Genomic DNA, 16,879 nt, shown 5'->3' with positions numbered 1-16,879 from the left:
CCTCTGTGTTCCTGCGTTCCATGAATTGGATCGGTGATCGCATGTGTTTTGGCGACTTGATCTCCAGGGCATAGCTTCGTTCGGTTCTTGTTCTTCAAGGAGCGATCCAGTCCTTTTTTTTCCATCTACTACAACTAGTTCGTGAACTCCATCTGGCTAATTACGCCACCGCCGCCGCTGATCATCATTAGCATAATCCATCCATCTAATCTAGCTGCAGTACTACTACGCCCTAGCCCAGTACTTCAGCCCGTACACATCTTATCTGGTTTGTTTTAATTCATCTGCTTCCGATCAATTCTAATCTGTTAGCTCTTTGCGCCGGTGAAAGATCAGGGACACCCAAAAATCGTCTCAGTGCTACTTGAGGCATATCAACTGGTATCAGAGAGCGCCAGGTTTATCACTGCGCGCGATGTCAACCGCAAGCAAGCGTGACGAGGATGAGGTGAGGGAGGATGACGGGCCGCCGCAATATGGTCCCGATCTGGACCCAGGTGTCCGTGCTATGTTCAAGGCTACATACCAGCACTTCGACAACCGCATGAAGGCCCTCGACGAGACGGTGACCGACGGGTTCCAGGCTATGCAAGCAGCCCTCCGTCGCCTAGAGACAAGGGCAGCCGGCGCGGCTGCTCCAGCGAGGGAACAACATGCCCTGCAGCAGCGAGCACCTCGACATGTCCGTGACGCGGACGTTGCCAACGACGACAATGATGCTGAGTCCGAGGATGGTTCTGATGCTCGCGGCAACTTGCCTCGCCGACCACGACATGATGCTCGTCCCCGTGATGATGGACCAAGGCGGCGCCGCGATGAGGACGAGGACGGAGGTATTGGTAGAATAAAAATTACTATACCTTCGTTCACAGGCAAGGCCGGTCCCGAGGAGTATCTTGAGTGGGAGATGCGTGTGGAGCAAATTTTTGATAATCACCGTTACTCCGAAGAGCGGAAGATTCGTTTTGCTTCTCTTGAATTTTCAGGTTATGCATTAATTTGGTGGGATCAGCTCAACCGCAATGACGCACGACCAGAGTCATGGCGTGAGATGAAGCGTACAATGCGTGCTCGCTTTGTGCCAGCTTATTTTCAGAAGGAGCAACACACAAAGCTTCGCCGTCTTGTTCAAGGAGCCATGACGGTGGATGAGTATTACTAAGGGATGCAAGTTCTGATGATCAGAACTAATGTGCATGAGTCTGATGATGCAACAATGACACGCTTCTTTGAGGGGCTGAATGAGCATATACGTAACCGTGTTGATTTGATGCAGTATAATGATATGCAAGAGCTTCTTCATCAAGCGGAGCGTGCCGAACAGTGGGTCAAAGCCAAGCAAGTTTCCAAAGGCCGCACCAATTTCAGCATGGGGCGACGTTCCTATTCGCATGACGATGATAATGTCAAGCCAGCTTCATCCTATAGGTCAGCTGCTACCGATCACAAGGAGATGAGCAAAGAATCTATGGCCGCGAGCAAAGTGGTTTCAAGGGCTGATTCAAGTGCGCAGTCTGTTATGCGTACTAGTGAGATTGTTTGTTACACACGTGGAGGTAGGGGACACAAACGCATTGATTGTCCGAACAAGAAGAGAGTGCTCCTTGTTAATGATGGATATGTTTCCGAAGACAAAATTGACTCAGAGTCTGATGAGCCCAAGGAAGGGGAAAGTGAATCTAATCCTATCATGTGCTATCCTTTAGATTATGATGATCTGCCATGCATCATGGTGCAGCGAGCTAAAGAGGATCAAATTCCAAGTTCGGGACAGCGGTGGAAAATTTTTCAGTCACAATGCAAGATCAAAAACAAGTGTTGCAAGTTGATTATTGATGGAGGGAGCTACACCAACATCATAAGCAAGCGTGTGGTGGATGCTTTAGGACTGAAGGCATGGCCACATCCATAGCCACATTGCATTGAGTGGTTCTACAACTCCGGACGTTTGAAGGTGACTCACAAGGTACGCGTAAAGTTCAATGTTGGCACATATTACGATGAGGTGATTTGCGATGTTGTGCCAATGGATGTGTGTCAATTACTATTGGGTCGTCCATGGCAATATGATCGCAATGCTATACATGAGGGGAGGTCCAACACTTACGTGTGTTTCGAGATGTTGGCATCAAACGTGTGCTGCAGCCCATGGGTAATAATGCTATCAAGATTGATCATATGTTTGTATGCAAGGAAATTTTGAAGAGTGTCCCAAAACCGAGGACGGTTTTGCTTGAAGGAGGAGAGGATGATACGGTCACCGCTCGTACACCTATTATTCCCTCATTGCTGCGAAGTAGAATATTTTCAAAAGAGAGGCTGGCTATGAAAAAGAGATGCAGAAGTACGTGGTTCCGGCTCTACGTCAAAGGAAGGTGTTGCATTCAACTAATCAAAGAGGTATATTAGGCTCCACGCCTTGCTCACGTACTATCCAAGGAAGTCAAAAGTCAGTATTCAGGGATCCAAGTATCACCAGAGTTATAATTGAAGAGATGCCTGCTAATACAATCCCTTTGGATGAAGTGGAGCCTTGCTTTAGAACCCCAAGCAACTACTACAAGTTTAGCCAGAAAAGCAAGCTTACGTGAAGGTCTCATAGTTTTATTATGGTGTATTATTTTTATCCTGCAGTGTGTTTTCTAGTATTTTTGTTGAGTCCGGTCCGTGTCGTGATGTGAGTCGGGCTTGGCCCAGGCGTTATGCACCACCTATTTAAGCAAGGGGTGCAGCGTTGTCTAAGGTTAGGTTTTAGTTTTTTTGGTCAAGAAAAATACTCAAAAAGGCATCTGATGATGAGTGCCCCTCTGTGTTCCTGCGTTCCATGAATTGGATCGGTGATCGCATGTGTTTTGGTGACTTGATCTCCAGGGCATAGCTTCGTTCGGTTCTTGTTCTTCAAGGAGCGATCCAGTCCTTTTTTTCCATCTACTACAACTAGTTTGTGAACTCCATCTGGCTAATTACGCCGCCGCCGCCGCTGATCATCATTAGCATAATCCATCCATCTAATCTAGCTGCAGTACTACTTCGCCCTAGCCCAGTACTTCCGCCCGTACACATCTTATCTGGTTTGCTTTAATTCATCTGCTTCCGATCAATTCTAATCTGCTAGCTCTTTGCGCCGGTGAAAGATCAGGGACACCCAAAAATCGTCTCAGTGCTACTTGAGGCATATCAAGCTGTGTTGAGGCGGCATCTTCAGGCGTGTCCTGTGAGGATTTCATGAAGAGAGACTTCTTGCAATCCCTGCTAGGACGTTCCTGCCCGGGCAGATTATCCATATCCCCATCAGCATGCTGATAGCCCGATTTGTCATACGGTTGACTCATCATATCTAAGTCACCATTATATGCGCCTGTATTGAGGAAACCCATTGGGTCCTCCGTCTACTCCGTCTCATCATCCATCCTTTGTTCTACGGGACCGATTACATCAGCCAGTACTATTGGACCCTCTTCATCACGTCGTCCGCCGCTCTCACCCGGCACTACAGGAGCTGGTAATTGTGTAGGCGGGGTGGTGGTCTCCATACATGCTTGTTGATGTGTGGTTATTGGTGTGCTCTCGGCCGGCTCCAGGGGAAGAAGATTCTTCGGCCATAGAAGCACCCAACCCTTGCAGCTTCCAATCCGCATCGGGGTCTCGTCGTCCTCTCCCCCTAGGCATACTAGAGGAGGCAAATCCTTGTGCCCCGATGTCACATTCGACAAGGTCACCCTGAAGTGCCCAACGGGCATCGGCTGGCTGTGGAACGTGAGTTCCAAGGGCTTCGTTATCATCCCCTTTCCCATGTCCACCTTTCGGCCTTTGATCAAGTAGAGTACGGTGCATGGGGTTTCGTCGGCCTGCAAACACATGTCTGCGGCGTAAAACATCCGAAAGGCGACAGAAGTGGAATATTCTGGATATATATGTTCGTGCGACATGTAATTACCGTGAGGGCGTCGAGCTCAGCCAAAGACGAAGGCCCGCCTAACGCGCTAGAGACTGAGGACGGGCTGCTATGAGTGGGTACGGGTGCGGGTGCGAGATCAGGCCCGATTGCGTGAGCAGGTGATGGTGTGGTGGTGTTCACGGAGTTGCTCGCGACGAAACTGGGCAACGAAAAATTATGTACCATCTTGTCTGGATTTTCCTTCGTCTAGTTGATGATAGCCGGGACCAAGTTAGTAGCGAAATCATTTCTGCATGCAGTTACAGCTGCATTGACTGCCTGCTGTAGCAACTCATTTTTCTCCTCGGCTGATTTTTCGCGTCCTCGGCTGCTTTTTTCTCGAACGCAAGCTTCACCTTCTCGTCGATGTCCACTTGACAAAACTTTTTTTCTGCTTCTTGGCCTCCGGGCGCTCGTTGTAAAACACCTTCCACGTGGCGCCGTCTCCGACGCCGTGCACACGTCCATATTGCGTCCACTGGCCCAAAGGGAGTCCCTTAAGTTCATTCAATGGCCGGTTGAGAGGGGTGTCCCACTTCAGCCTCATCGGAGAAGTAGGGCTTTCGGCTGCAAGCTGGTGTTGCTTCTCCTACAGAAGGAACGTGAACCGTTAACGAATGTGTAGTCGACTTGATCTGGAGCTAAATGTAAGGTGGTAAAAGAATAATTATCAGTATTCTAATCAATCTCCTCGTGATTTGGTTCGTGTAAAAAACCTTCTTTTCCTTGTCCCACTTATAGCGGTCCCTCATGAAGTCACGCTCCAAGGGGTTGGTGAACTTTGCGAAGGGGTCTAGGAGACCCGCGGCTTCATGTTCTGCGTCCTCCTTATCCCATATGAGCCTTTTACCGAGGTAGCCATGACTTCTGAGGCGATGCTTCTCCGTGTTCCTTTGCTGAAGGCTCTTGAATTTTGCAGCCTTAGCCTTGGCTGCCTCGGTAGCACAAGTGTCCTTGAACTTTTCAAACTCCTCTTCCGTAAGTGTCAGATTTTCCTCCAGAATCTTGGACAGGGGTTCCTCAGCTTCAATAACTCGTTTCACCCTCCCTTTCCAGGAGGCCAAATCATTGCTGAACATGCCCATGGCATGATTGTTAATCTTTTTCATCTCCGGATGATCCCACGGTTGTTCTATGCTATCATCCCGGTCGTGGAACTTGAATCTCTTGTGCAACTATGTCAGGAGCAACTGACTCAAATGTTCTTTACTCCTTAAGTCATCATCGTTGATGCTCGTGCATTCCCGTAGGATGCATCCTACTTGGTTCCCATAGTACTTGCGAGGTTCTTCCGGCTCTAATGGCTCAAACTTTCCAGGTGCCAGCTTTGTGATCACCAGTCGTCCAATGCCAAGTTTGTTATGTTTTCGTATCCTCTGCTTCTTCTGCTTCTTCTTTTCGGTAGCGGCATTGGCGCCGGTACCTTCCCCGCCAGTCTCGGGGCCGCCATCGGTGTCGGCGCCGTCGGTGTCGATGTCGGTGTCAGTACCATCATCGAGGCCGACCTGCAAACCTTGACTGTGCTTAGCAGACAAAAATTTGAGGTACTCTTGTTCACCATCATAATCCATCTCGTCTGCATCTTGGTCAGAAGGCCCGGTTTCTTTGTTGTTCGATATGTTTCCTATGATTAAGTCTCCTCGTTTAATTCTAAAACTATGAAAAAAATGAGAAATGACATAAAAAGATCTATGTTTGCCGGAATGTCATTTCCCAGCAACTCCCGACACTCGATATGCCTACTATCTAGCACATGTCATGCCAAAATTCATGGAAAATTTCGGCATGACCTTTGCTAAAAAGTGGACATATCGAGCGCCTGAAATTCACAGGAACGGAAATGCATCAACATTCCGGCGTAACATAGGCCACTCGGATCATTTACCCCGCACATAATCATCATTTTCCAAATATGACATATCCAAAACATCACATGTCCAAATGGCATGTCCAAATTCCAAATATGACATGTCCAAATTCATAATTCCAAGTAAATTTAGCCTACCTAAATTTGAAACTAAAAAATTTTGCTTTAAGAAGGGATGTTGATTTGGACAATTGCTTAAACTAATTCTAGTTAACTAACTAGCACTATAAAATTTAAATAGCAACAATTACTTAAACCAAAAAAATGCAAGAAACCTATATAATGAATTCTTCCTTTTCTTTTAACTACAATTGCTTAACCCTAAATTTCTGTCCTAATTTGAAACCTATGGTTCATAAAAACCTAGCTAAATTCATAACTAAATAGATAACCTAATTAACCTACTGCCCTAACTAAAACCTAAGTAAATTAACCTATGGCTTACAAAGGGTGCAGGGGCGAGGAGGCAGGCCCGACGACGGCCGAGGTTGGGAGGGGAGGAAGCAGAAGAGGGAGGCGTGGCGCGTCAGGGTCGAGGCCCAGCGCCGGGGTCAGGGGCGAGCTCCGGGACGGGGTGGAGCACCGGGGTCGGGGGCGAGTGCCGGGGGCGGGGGCGAGCGCCGGGGTTAGGGCTCCGGCGATGACGACACATGGAAGAGAGAGTCAGGATTTGGGGGGAAAAGCAGAGGCGGGAAGAAGCAAAGAGAGTGAGGATTTGGGGGGTTAAGTCGACGTAGCAGTAGCGCGTTCCGGGCTATAGCTAAGTTAGCTATAGCACGTTTATCCAGACAGCACTACTGCTATTACAGCTAGCTATAGCGTTTTTATAGGGAAAACGCTACCGCTACATTGACTAGCTGTAGCTCTTTTTTAGAAAAGCGCTACTTCTATAACCAGTACCTATAGCAGTTGTCCTGTTTGTTTCTTCTATTTTCTTTTCCTTTATTTTCTATCACTTTTCTTTTCCTTTTTTCTGAGAGCAGTGAACGAAGGGAAGGTGATACAATGTATACAACTAAGGCGATATATATTGCATCATTTGACGGTTAAGTATGTATACAAAATAGGAACATATATATTACATCTTTGACTCATGCATAATGGCTAGGTGTGTACACAAAATAGGAACATATATATTACATCATTTGACTGATAACATATGGTTCCTCAGCGTTGACGTTTTTTTGAGTGAGCTTCTTTCCCTTCTTGTTTGTTAAAAAATAATTGAGCCCCTCATTGTGACTTTTCCTTTTCCATGGAGTACGATCTTTCTTAGGTAATGTAGTATTGATTCTTCTTTTGACGTATACTTCATCATCATCGTCATCTTCCCTCATTGGGTTGTCGTACTGGTCGTAGTCTTCCTCATTGGCGACTCCATCCATTCCAATGTTGTTCCTTTTGCCTCTCCTCACGACAACACAACTAGGATTGCACGGGTCGTTTATGAAGAAGCATTGTGTCACGTGCTTAGCGTGTACCCATGGCTCGTTTTTTGCGATAGCGTTCACGGTAGAGCTCTTAGCATCGGGTATAGTCATGGTAGTGAAATACCCGGTTTTCTCTTTCGACATTCTTAGCCCATCTGACATGGAACATCGTCGCATGATGCAGTCCAGAGTAGTCGAGATCCTAGATCTCCTCGACCCTTCTGTAAAATTTCTCAATTGCGCCATTGTCGCTGCAGGTCATGCATTCTATCATCACCCCCGAGTTCTGATCATCATTGTCCATATCTTTAGCCTCCATGTAGAACGTGTATCCATTGATATCGTATGCCTGATAGGTGACGCGATTGGGCGAGTGGCCATGTGCTAAGGCATATATGAGCAATCCGTCCTTAGATCCCTCTTCCGGGGGATTAGCAATAATATGCTCTTTGAACCAATGCAGGAAAGTGGAGTTGTGCTCTTTAGTAACTTCAGCGTTCGTCCTGCATACCCCCCAGTCACGATACTTCTTTGCGATAATTTCTTTGTGCAGTGCCATGAAAGGATCTACCTCGTCTAGGTGTTGTAGAACTACCAAGTTTTCTCTGTCGAAGTCCTTGCGTCGACCTGAGTATGCCACGTGCAGTTCCCTGCGACCATTGGAGTGACCTTCTCCTTCAAGCCTCCCATCGTGCTTGTTAACGGGCAAACCAACACCAACACCAGGCGGCTGGTCTGCGCCATATAGAAAATTCTCGCAGAAAGAGATGCACTCTTGTGTCAGATAGCCCTGGACGATGCTTCCATCCAGACGGGACATGTTGCGAACGAATCCTTTGATGATCCCATTCATCCTATCAAACGGCATCATGTTTTGCAGGAATGACGGCCCCAGGTCTATTATGTCGTCCACAATATGGACACGCAGATGCACCATGACGTCAAAGAACGCGGGCGAGAAGTACATTTCAAGCTCATTCAGTATCACAACTGTTTCTTCCTGTAGCCTTCGGAGCTGCTTCACACTAATCGACTTTCGAGAGATGACGTCGAAAAAGTTGCAGAGACCAATAAGCATGTCACGGACGTGCTTGTCCATTATCCCTCTAAGGGCAACAAGTAGTATCTGCATCATCATCACATGATAGTCATGGTACTTCATCCCGCTGAACCTTTTCTTGTTCGTGTCTAGATATCTGCTTATCTTGCCACAGTAATCGGAACTAACTTTGACTCTGGTAAGGCACTTAAAGAATTGATCGATCTCAGCCTGACTTAAGGTGAAGAAAGAAGGGGGGAAATAATCCTCTTCCTTTACTTTTTTGCCCTTCTTCTCCCGCGCCTCTGTCTCTGTCTCCGTCTCGTCTGACTTTTTACGGGGCGGCATGTGCAGATCTTCCCTGATTTCCAAATCTTGCAAGTCTTTTCTTGCCTTCGGCTCATCCTTGGTCTTATCCGGCATGTTCATCAGTGTCGCGAGCAAGCTCTCAAGGACATTCTTACAGATATGCATTTGATCAAGGCAATGAGGTGTGTCGAGTTTGTGCCAGTACTTCAAGTCACAGAACACAGACCTCGTGTTCCATACCTTCAGCAGCGGCTCCGGTGCCTTTTTCATCATCTTTTCCGGCGCGGGGCGTTGTTCCTAGTTTTTCAATAGCTCATCGATTTTGGCGCCGCTCCGTTTACGTTGAGGTCCTTGATGCTCAGTGTGACCATTAAATAGATCTCCACGGTTTCTCCACGGGTCGTCCTGATCGATCCATCTTGGATGCCCCATGTACACGATTTTCCCAGACCCGCCATCTTTCCTTGACGTTAGCTATTGAGATGTCGTATCATCCATGCACCACGTGCATCCACAATATCCATGGCACACCTGGCCTGCGACATATCTGTAATCGAGATAGTCATGCACCGTCGTGATCAGCGCGGCTCTCATGTAGAAATACTCGCCTTTGCTGGCGTCCCATGTCTTGGTCGGTGTTTTCCATAACGTGTCTAACTCCTCTTGAAGTAGCCCCAGATACAGATTAATATTATTTCTTGGTTGTTTTGGCCCTTCAATCAGCATGCTCATGTGAATGTACTTCGACTTCATGCACAACTAGGGGGAGGTTGTACATCCATACAAACACGGGCCATGTGCTATGGTTGGTGTTCTAGTTGCCAAACGGATTCATGCTATTGGTACAAGCGCCGAGCACGATGTTCCTTGCATCACATTCGAAATACCCATAGGAGCCGTTCAACGCTCTCCACTAGCTTCCATCCTTGATGTGTCTCAGCTTCGGATCATCTCCATCGTCGGGCTTCTTCCTCTCCGCGTGCCATCGCATGAGCTTTGCTTCCTTGGGGTCTATGAAATACCACTGGAGACGGAGAGTGATCGGTAAGTACCATACAGCTTTCTGGGGAGATTTCTTCCCGGTCTTCTTGTATCGAGAAGCATTGCACACCGGACAGCTTGCTTTTTCCACATGCTCCTTCCGATAAATTATGCAATCGTTGATGCATGCATGGTATCTAACGTGCGGCAGATCAAGAGGGCACACGATCTTCTTGGCCTCATCCACACTAGTAGGACATAGGTTCCCCGTGGGAAGAACATCCTTTAGGTACTTGAGATGCTCATCAAGGCTAGTGTCGGTCCATTTGGTTTTAGCCTTTGTCTTAAGGAGTTGGAGCGTGAAACTCAAGCGTGTCACCTCAGGATTGCAACCATCATACAATGGAGTGTTCGAGTCTACCACCAGTTGCTGCACCTTGTCCTCATCTCTAGAAGCAGCTCTATCAGTACTCGTCTCCTTGCGAAGCAGTGCTTGAACACGAGGGTCCCGCATGATTGAACTTACGAACGCCGCTGCGTGGAGTCCACGTTCTCTCTGCCACCATGTCCGGCCCCTTCTCCGCCGCCATGTCCAGCACCTTCTCCTCCACCATGTCCGACCCCTTCTCCGCCGCCATGTCCAGCCTCTTCCCCGCCACCATTATCGATCATCTCTTCGTATTGCTCCGTGTCTTCATTGCCTGCCCCGTCCTCAACATCATCCTCATCCTCATCTTCAATTATACACCGACTATAGCCATCCATGAAACCAGTCATGAGCAGGTGCGCCATCGCATCATAGGGGTCGAGCCAAACTCCTCCTATGCATCTTCGACACGGACATAAAACCTTTGTCAGGTTATTTTCTTTCATGTCCTGCACCACGGACCGCAACCACCTGTCCACCATCGTTCCACTGACCATCATGAACGCATGCATGGTAATAATAAAGCAATTGATTATAAAAATACGTGCATGCATCAAAGTCATCATACAAAAATTCCGCATGACCGTCCCTAAAAATAGGACATATAGATCTAGAGTTTGCCCGGAATTCGCTGAAACAAAAATAAATCAACATTTCGGCAAAACATAGGCAACTCACAAGCACAATTCGGCGTCAACTCATGCTACACACATAGTTTCCATCATATCACCCGATTATGTCATATCGCACACACATACACATATTTCCATTCTTGCAAAAGCATGAATTTTTAATGACCTATCTCTCGAGATGGAGCACACGCGGTGGAGATATGGATGTAGTAGGGAGATCAAAAGTGGACAAAACTCTTCTTGACAAGGCTAGATCTAGTTAGGTTAGAGCTAGCTAATTTGGGAGCAGACAACTTCAACTAGTGGAGGATATAGTAACTGATTGATGCTCTAATTTTCCAGGATAGATATTCCCCCAACAATCTCAACTGTTATTATTTATATTTGATTTATTTCTGTATTCTTTCTGCATGCCAAATCCTTTTCTGCCTGCTGCTAAAATGTGCATGTTAACTGAAAAATCTGATGTTGATGTGTATTGTTCCTTGCACTTGTCATTTTTTTACAGGTGAGCTAATTAGTGTCATTTTAAATAAAGGTTTGTCTGAATGTTTTCCATAATAGATTTCTCATGTCGATAGTTCTCACATTTTTTTCTGCTATTCTTTTGCAGGTAATTGAGATAGAACAGAAGACACTTGAGTTTGGTTTAGAAGGGTTACTCCACTTGGATAGGAACAGTGATACTACTGGCAACAAGACACACATATTATGTGTATCTAAATGTCCAGTGTGACTGATTTGTAATTTTAATATGTTATTGTGATCAGAATTTTGTAGTTGTGCACTACCGTATTGTTTTTGGCTAAATAGAGATTCTTTACTTTCATGTGGATCAAATATTTGGCATCCTGGGTCGAAGATGGGTACTGAACATGAACCATCTGTATTTGCCTATTTGGTACTGAAAACAGCCTTGCGTGCTATCAGCATGTGCTATTGGCGAAATATTAGGTAGTTGGTTTCATCCCTCATAGTACAAAGCTAGAATATGTTGTGCGTTCAATTAGTGCAACTCTAAGTGGCCGAACAAGACAATATGGATTTAGTTGAAACAAAAAGTTAGTGGAGGCCGTTGCATCCCATATATGGATAGAGGATGGCATCAGTAAACAGAGGACGATATTCAGTTTATAGTTAGATTGATATACGAGGCTTGATGTATTGAAGATGAGCAAGTGTCTTCTCTTTTGCTTTCTCAGAAAGATGCATTATTCATGGTCCAATCTCTGTACTCCAAATGAAATGCTGCGTGTTCTCTGTCCCTGCTTGTTTGCAAGAGTAAAACTAGCTAGTTTCATAGTTTGCATTCACATGCTCGTCCCCTGAGATCCAACTATGTGGTCTTGCTGCCCGGCTTTTGAGGCAAGGTTTGCCAGGCAAAAATTGTTTGCCCAAACTACCGACTAGCAAGCTCCGAGGATCAAACGAAGCAGTGGAATGATGATCTAGACTGCAGCTAGTATGAACTAGAAGAACACACACGCATATACATGAGCTGGAGTGCTAGTACAACTTGAGGCTGATTGTTTCTTCTATTGCACTGAAGCTGGCTGAATTCTTGTTACCTTTCTTTGGATCGGCCTGATTAGAACTGAAGGACCTGGGGTCCTTTTATAGGGCTGGCCGTGCACACTGCATACACACACTAGAAATTACCACAAACATGCACATCACTTACGAGACTGCTACCATGACCCTGCAAAGCATATTCCTAGAAACTACTAGGAAACTACTATGTAATATTGCATGTACACTAAGGAGACTTCTAGTCAAGTTTCCTTGCGCCAGTCTGCTACCTAAAGTTACTTCCCATCTAAGTAATAGAATTCAGATAGATCTGAACAGTTATAATTTGGACCTACAAAACCAGAGTTTCTTCTTTTTCCTCTTTTGTGATTAATTAATAGAAAATAGAAAGATATAGATAGATATATAGATAAATAGAAGAGAGACAGACCTGAGAGTTTGGATGGGACACATGAGAGAGAGGTCCGTGAGATAGAAACAGAGAAGCATGAAACACGAGAGAGAGAGAGAGAGAGAGAGAGAGAGAGAGAGAGAGAGAGAGAGAGAGAGAGAGAGAGAGAGAGAGAGAGAGAGAGAGAGAGTTGCGTGAGATACAAAGAGAGAAGCGTGAGAGACTAAGCGAGCCAAAAAAAAGGATATACGTGAGAGGTGGGATTTCGTAGGTCTTCTTCTATTTTTGGATAAGAAAGAAAAAGAGGCCAGGAGTTTTAGATAGATTGAGGTAGAAGTTCTATAAAATAATTTTTTTAATTTAGATAGATTGACATAGAAGTTATTTAAAATCAAGATTTTTTATGGAGGATTTCAAGAGTTGATCTATGCCGTAATAATTTGGTCCCACCAGATTATTTGCTCATAAAATTCTATTAATGTGGGAATTTCATGGGTGTATCTTATTAGTACAGGCATAGCTATAGATAGATAGATAAGATAATGCACAATTCAACACATGTGGTCTGCAAATCTGCTATCTTGCAGTACCCACACGTTTTCTCAGAACAAAATTAGCTACAAAATAGCCAAATATGCTCACATAGATATAGAGGTATAGATATAGATATAAATATGTGGTAATGGTAAACCTTATTTATACTAATATATAATTTGGATAGATCTGAACCACAAACCTTGTAGTAATAGAATTCAGGTAGATCTGAACCATTAATTGACATAGAAGTTATTTAAAATCAAGATTTTTTATGGAGGATTTCAAGAGTTGATCTATGCCGTAATAATTTGGTCCCACCAGATTATTTGCTCGTAAAATTCAATTAATACGGGAATTTCATGGGTGTATCTAATTAGTACAGGCATAGGTATAGATAGATAGATAAGATAATGCACAATTCAATACATGTGGTCTGCAAGGAAACTTAAATGAATCTGCTATCTTGCAGTACCCACACGTTTTCTCAGAACAAAATTAGCTAAAAATAGCCAAATGTGCTCACATATATGGTCGGTGGAACATATCAAACACAAGAAAGCTAAATCTGCTGTCCTGCAGTATATATAAGTTTTTTCAGAACCTAATTAGGAAAATTGATAAACTTGCTCACATGGTCGGTCGAACAACCTTTTGAGCACAAGAAAACCCAATCTGTTTTCTTGCAATTGCTACATGTTTTCTCAATATAAAAGGAGGCCATGCCATCCATTGAGAGCACCAAGCCCATCTCAACTTGTTTCATCAACATTCGTCAGTAGGGCATCTCCTCTTCCAATTGAAATGTGTTCCACTATGTTTGCCTCTTTAGCTTTGTTGCTTGCGCAGTTCTGTGCCACATCTTTGCTATTCAGTGCTGCAAGTACCATGCCTGATTGTCATTCCAAAATCCCAGCCAACTTTCCACCGCCTGACACGATGTCCACTTCCGTTTTATGCGTCGATCCAAGTGGGTGTTGCAGGTTTACTAAGGTGCAAAGAGCAATTGATTCTATTCCAGAAAATAGTTCAAAGAGAACTATACTGTGGATTAACAAGGGCACATACTTGTAAGCAAGAAACTTGTTTCTTTATTTATTATGTTCTCGCATTATACAATTGCTAATTCAAAGCATTATCTCTCTTTTATTCTCAGTGAAAAAGTAAGAGTCACCAAGCCTAACATCACATTTCAAGGGCAAGGCTTAATGGATACGTTTATTGTGTGGAACGACACAGCGAAGACCTCAAGTGGCACGACTTCTAGTGGTTCAGTAGATATCAAGGCAGCAGGGTTCATCGCCAAGAACATAAGCTTCAAGGTAAAAGAAATAGTATTATCATGTAGCTACTTATCCATTCAGGAACCTTCTTTATTAGTGCAACCTTGGCTCTGCTTTGATTTATTCAATTTGTAAGGAATTTTAGAGGATTCTAATCCTTGGATCTTCTTCCTACTCTGCTCTTTTATTCTGACCATAGGATTGGATTTACCAAATTTATGTGGATTGCCTATTCCCCCGATTCCATCTGAATATAGACATGAGCTCAAACCAGTTTTCTTAGATGTCTGATGCATTCTCTATCTTCTCTTTTCTCAAGGATTTTGCCTCCAAAGTTTCTGTGTTCCAATTTGGTGAACCTTCAAAATACAACTGCTTGAAAATTATTTTATATGTTTTGAAGTTCAGTCAGTTTCTAGAATACATGATAGTCTATGCCTACTTATTTCCTTCTCCGGTATTTTCAGTTTTGGTTATCCAGATGGGCCCTTAACGTGGATTGTGTTTTCAGAATTCAGCGCCAGTGCCAAAACCTGGTGATGAGGGTGGACAAGCACTTGCCATTAGGCTCAGTGGTGACCAAGCAGCATTATGGGGATGTGGATTCTTTGGTGCACAGGATACCTTGTTTGATGATGTTGGTCGCCACTACTTCAAGGACTGCTTCATCGAAGGCTCTGTGGACTTCATATTTGGAAATGCAAGATCACTTTTTGAGGTGATTGAATGAGTTCATCCATGATTGCAAAATATTTTTGAATGAGTCTCTAATCATTATATCCCCTGCACTTCCAGAACTGCATATTGAATTCAATAGCAGAAGCAAAGCCTACCATAAAGGGCAATGTGAACGCTGCAATCACGGCGCAAGCCCGAGAATCCGAGGCAAACCATACAGGTTTCTCATTCGTAAATTGCACCATTAAAGGCACTAGTGAAATATTGCTTGGAAGGGCTTATCGACCGTATTCGCGTGTTATCTTCGCTCACACTTACATCTCCAACATTCTTGCCTCTCAAGGGTGGAGCGACTTTGGTAAACCATCAAATCAACGGTACGTCACACCAAGTACTAATTTCTATTATTATCAATTATTTTTGCCCATGTGTGCAATTTAGAATGTATTAATATTTACTGCATTCATTTGTCAGCACCGTATTCTATGGAGAATACATGTGTACAGGAGAAGGTGCTAAGCGTACAGAAAGAGTTCCATATTCTCGAAGCCTCACTGATGATGAAGTCCGGCCTTACTTGAACTCATCATACGTGGATGGAGAAGATTGGCTGAAGCCATTTGATGATGCGCTCATCACCTCATGAAGGAAAAGCCCTAGGGGTAAAAAATAACTGCAGCTACCAAGAAGAAGAAAAAAGTAGTCGAACCAATTATCTAAATGTTAGCCGGTCGATTTAACTTCTATAGATGTAATGAATACCAAGGATAAATAATGGCCGAGGACTGTACCATGCTTAAAAGGCTCACAGACTTGTGAGTGAACCTGCCTGATTTAATTTATTGTGCACCATATTTCGAGGAATGAAGGATGTATATTTGTTTGGTTATTAATAAAACTAGCCATGATGACCTTCCCTGGAAAAGCAACTATGAACTTCTTGTATTACTATAGGTTTTCTCATCTACAAAAGGCAAATCTGGTATTCAAGGAAACGGATAATTAGGTTCCATTCATACGTAACTAAAGCGACTGCATGTGGAGCATCTAACAGGGAAAATAGAATAAATAATGGCGTGCTACTAGAGGATTATTTTCTAACTATTAAATGAGTTTTCTATACATGGGAGAAGTTATTATCCCGTCCGTTGATGTTTTTTTATTACCCTCATGTATGAGGCACAATTCACCGAACCAGGATATCTGACAATAAAACACACGCATCAACATCACCCTCCGCTGCCCCCAAAAAAGCACGCTGACTGCAAGGAAGGTTCGCAAAAACAACGCCTATAGGAAAGAAATGATGCTTACACAAGCGCCTCCACGCATTGTCGAAAATACTCCCTCCGTTTGGAATTACTTGTCACAAAAATGAATGTATCTACAATTAAAATACATCTAGATACATTCATTTCTTGGACGAGTAATTCCGAGCGGAGGGAGTAGCACTAAAGGCTAGATCAGGTGTTCACACCCAGTAAAGCAAGTCCGAGCTATCTCCAAGTAAAGCCTTCAGGAAGGAAAATGGCACGTAACAACGCATTCGAAGGTACAACAAACTATTGTCAAACCTAGGTTTTTCAGCCTGGAGTTTCAGACTTGGTACTCGAAAACCGAAGTCACCATGTGTTCTGACATCAACCCTACCTTCTTGCCCCGATAATACTGAACAGGAACCATCTGTATTTGGTACTGAAAACAGCCTTGCCTGCTATCAGCATGTCCTATTGGCGAAATATTAGGCAGTTGGTTTCCTCCCTCGTAGTACAAAGCTAGAATATGTTGCGTGTTCAATTAGTCCAACTCGAAGTGGCCGGACAAGACAATATGGATTTAGT

The 16,879-nt window shown here is 44.4% G+C and overlaps 1 protein-coding gene across 1 annotated transcript; it reads left to right on the top strand.

Annotated features, from left to right (window-relative positions):
- Positions 1-415: 415 nt before the first annotated feature.
- LOC123084081 (probable pectinesterase 8) lies at positions 416-15,684 on the top strand. The gene is made up of 6 exons (XM_044505870.1): positions 416-833; positions 13,910-14,147; positions 14,234-14,399; positions 14,872-15,078; positions 15,156-15,415; positions 15,513-15,684. Exons 1-6 carry the CDS (start codon positions 416-418, stop codon positions 15,682-15,684), a joined length of 1,461 nt encoding a protein of 486 aa, XP_044361805.1.
- The last annotated feature ends 1,195 nt before the right edge of the window (positions 15,685-16,879 follow it).

This window comes from Triticum aestivum, chromosome 4A (genome assembly GCF_018294505.1).
Source record: "Triticum aestivum cultivar Chinese Spring chromosome 4A, IWGSC CS RefSeq v2.1, whole genome shotgun sequence".
NCBI lineage: Eukaryota > Viridiplantae > Streptophyta > Magnoliopsida > Poales > Poaceae > Triticum > Triticum aestivum.
Note: the sequence above shows the minus strand (reverse complement) of the source record. Positions and strands in the feature narration are given on the sequence as shown.